This window comes from Dicentrarchus labrax, unplaced genomic scaffold, assembly GCF_905237075.1.
Source record: "Dicentrarchus labrax unplaced genomic scaffold, dlabrax2021, whole genome shotgun sequence".
Taxonomy (NCBI): Eukaryota; Metazoa; Chordata; class Actinopteri; family Moronidae; genus Dicentrarchus; species Dicentrarchus labrax.
In genome coordinates, this window is record NW_026136708.1 from 8,712,461 (window position 1) to 8,715,609 (window position 3,149).

At 44.3% G+C, this 3,149-nt stretch overlaps 1 protein-coding gene across 1 annotated transcript; it reads right to left on the bottom strand.

The window, feature by feature from the left end:
• Positions 1-203: 203 nt before the first annotated feature.
• On the bottom strand, positions 204-1,866 carry LOC127368604 (thyroxine 5-deiodinase-like). Its single transcript, XM_051409578.1, has one exon. The coding sequence runs from the start codon at positions 1,594-1,596 to the stop codon at positions 790-792; it is 807 nt and encodes a 268-aa protein (XP_051265538.1). The 5' UTR covers positions 1,597-1,866; the 3' UTR covers positions 204-789.
• Between the last annotated feature and the right edge of the window lie 1,283 nt (positions 1,867-3,149).

Genomic DNA, 3,149 nt, shown 5'->3' on the forward strand with positions numbered 1-3,149 from the left:
AAAAAATTAATAAAAAAACAACAACAACTGCACAACAACCAGATATGACATCATCGGATTTTGGGGCAAATGTTTTATAACCTGAGAGTTTTAACACAAACTCATCATATTTGCATTAAATAAAAAAATAAAAAAAAACCCCATGATGACCAAAGGCTGGACTTGAAGGTGTTTGTTTGTTCCACAGTGGACAGTAAATCATCAACGTGTGATCTGACATTTATTAAAAACATTTGTTCAATTACATGGTTTCAACATTACATCGTTTGGCAATCGATCAACGAGGAGGGCATCCCGCTAATATGGGCCCGCTGCCGGTGTCACAAACATCAGTGTCGGCTTTCTGGCTTCGCCTTTTAAAAACCGAACTTCACAGAAACACCAGAGTGAGATACTAGCCTGAACGCACGCACGCACGCACACACACGCACACACACACACACACACACACACACACACACGCACCAGTATTGTAGAAAAATAGAGTGATCACTAATTGAATCCAGTTTCAACTGATTCAATACTTTTTCCATACAAAAGAAATAAAGACAATCGCTATCAGGAATCAATTAAGGTCAAGACGAGCACAATATAACAGCCTACAGCCTAAAGTTAGGCTTGAACATGACTTTATTTGTCAAAGAGTCCTGAATATCTTTACGCAAGAAAAAAAACAACAACATAATGTGCCATGTGTGAACATTTGATAGCAGCATCTGAATATTTTGCACTGTGAGTTGGACATTGAAGCAGAATGGGCAGAGCATCAGGCAGTTCAGCATCTTTCAACTACACATGGAGCACCGCTCTTTGGGAATTCACCACATCGTTCCTGTATTGCTCCAGCCAGTTTCTAAGCTCGGAAATCCGGTATCCCTCTGGACCTCTGCCCCCCTGGTACACAACCCTCTCATCCCTCACGATGTAAAGTCTCTCAAAGTAAGCTCCGTACGCGGCGTTGGATGAGTTGTCCATATTATCCACCACCACGTTGCTCCCCGGCACCTCGGCGAGCATCAGCTGAGCGGCTCTCAGTCTGTCCTCCAAGCAGCGGTGCTTGGGGATCTGATACGGAGCGTCCGAGCTCACCCAGCCGTCCGACGGATGCGCCTCCTCGATATATACAACTAAAAAGTCCGCAATGTCTGCGTACTGGCTCACGACGCGCTGAAACGCCGCCAGGCGCGTCATGAATGGCGGTCAGGAGCAGCTGCCAAAGTTAAGGATGAGCGGTCTCTTCCCTTTCATACAATCCAGAATCCGGACCTGCTTCCGCTCTTGGACCAGCATCACCTCGGTGTTGGGCGCAGCGCACCCGAGGTGCGCGGATTTGAGAAAGTCCAATTTCTGGCCGTACCACACGGCCCTGAGGGACTCCAAGGTGAACATCTTATTAGAGTCAGAGACGCACACCGGCGGGTCGTCCGTGCCGTCCTGCCTCTCTCCCATTTTCAGAAGCACTTTTTTCCTAATGCACAAGAAATCCAGGAGCCACAACATGACGGCGGCCAGGAGGAACCGGGGCAGCAGCATCAGGCACAGGGCTGCATGTTTCAGCGCCCTCGCCATTTGGACACCGCCAGAGTCGTGCATCATCTCTTCCCCTGCCGATAGGATGCGACTGGGCCGGCGAAAGAGACAACTAGTATTTAGTCACCTTTACCCATTGGAGAAAACTATCTGACGCACGCAGGCACTCTTTTTATAGGTACAGCAGCATTTGAAAAATGGGAAAAAAAGAAAAAAAAAAAGAAAAAAAGAAAAAAAAACACGCCTCCGGTACCCGCGCCGCCCACTCACATGGTGGGGATTACCTCCCGTCCACTTCCAGCTCCTAAGATTCAGAGAAAGCGAGAAAGAAAGAGGGAGAGAGAGAGAGAGGGGGGGGGGGGGGGGGGGGGGGGGGAGAGGTTCCCGAGACAGACAAAAATACTGTCTTCACTCCACACGTGTAGATAATAGGCTACATGACATTTAATGGATGTTTTTTTTATTCCATTATGAGACACTTGGGTTGGTTTTAATTGGCTGTAGCTGAACGCACGGTTGGTCCTGAAAGTCTGCTAAAGAAAAACATTTGACTTGACTCCACTCAGCCTGTGGACTCAGATCCCCCTGTAGCCACAAGACGGCGCTGGATTCACACAGACTGGGAAGGCTGGATGAGTCATTCGCTGATCTGCTAGGGCCCCCTGAACACCTTGTGAGGAGCAGAGGCAGTATAAACCTGCCACCACCAGTTTAAAAACTGAAATATATTGAATTTGTTAGAATTAAATTTTTCTTAGAACAATTTTCGTAAAAGAAATGAACAGGTTTCCCGTCTATTTATTGACTACTTAGCACATCTCAACACATTTAACAAAAAAATTGCATTATACTTTACCCAAAATGTATAATTTATGGGAAGACTACTGTATTAGATTATATTTTATTGTTAAATCTATGTGACACAAATTAGGGTTTAGCATTTTTAGTAACTGTTTCACAGCTAAATTGACAGTAAGAGTCTATCTGAAGATGTAAACTCTGTGGTAAGTGAAACATCAGTATTGTCTCTGTATTTAGCTTTAGACCCTTTGTTGCTACCTTTTTTTTTAGTGTCTTGTCTGCTGAATTTACCTAACAAAGTTTTCCAGCCTCGGTGGAATATATGTGGCAAATAAAGGGCTAAATAAAATATTGAATTATTGCGTTCTTATTTTCAACCTCATCAACAGTTCACATCTCACTCCGAGCAGAGTGTGATCTGAAACGTCACTCTTGTCACCTCAACCCCAACGGATCAAAATCCCTCTACCAACACCTTGTCATTACCATGAGGTTGCCAGGCAACCAGAGGAGACTCAAGGAATTTAGTCTGGCACATGACCCCCTATATAACCACAATATCTGGTTCTATGCACTCTTTTGTTATCTTTGGACAGGCTAGTTTCCAGTCTTCCATGCTAAGCTAAGCTAAGCTAACTGGCTGACAGTCAATGTCAATCTTCTAATCTAACTCCTTACAAGAAAGTGAATAAATGTATTTCCATGAATGTCAAACTATAACTTTAACATAAAAAAAAGTTATATATTCATTTATCCTTTCACAATCATACAGCTGAGACTGAGAGTTGGAAATAAACAGTTGGGCTTCAGAGGATAAT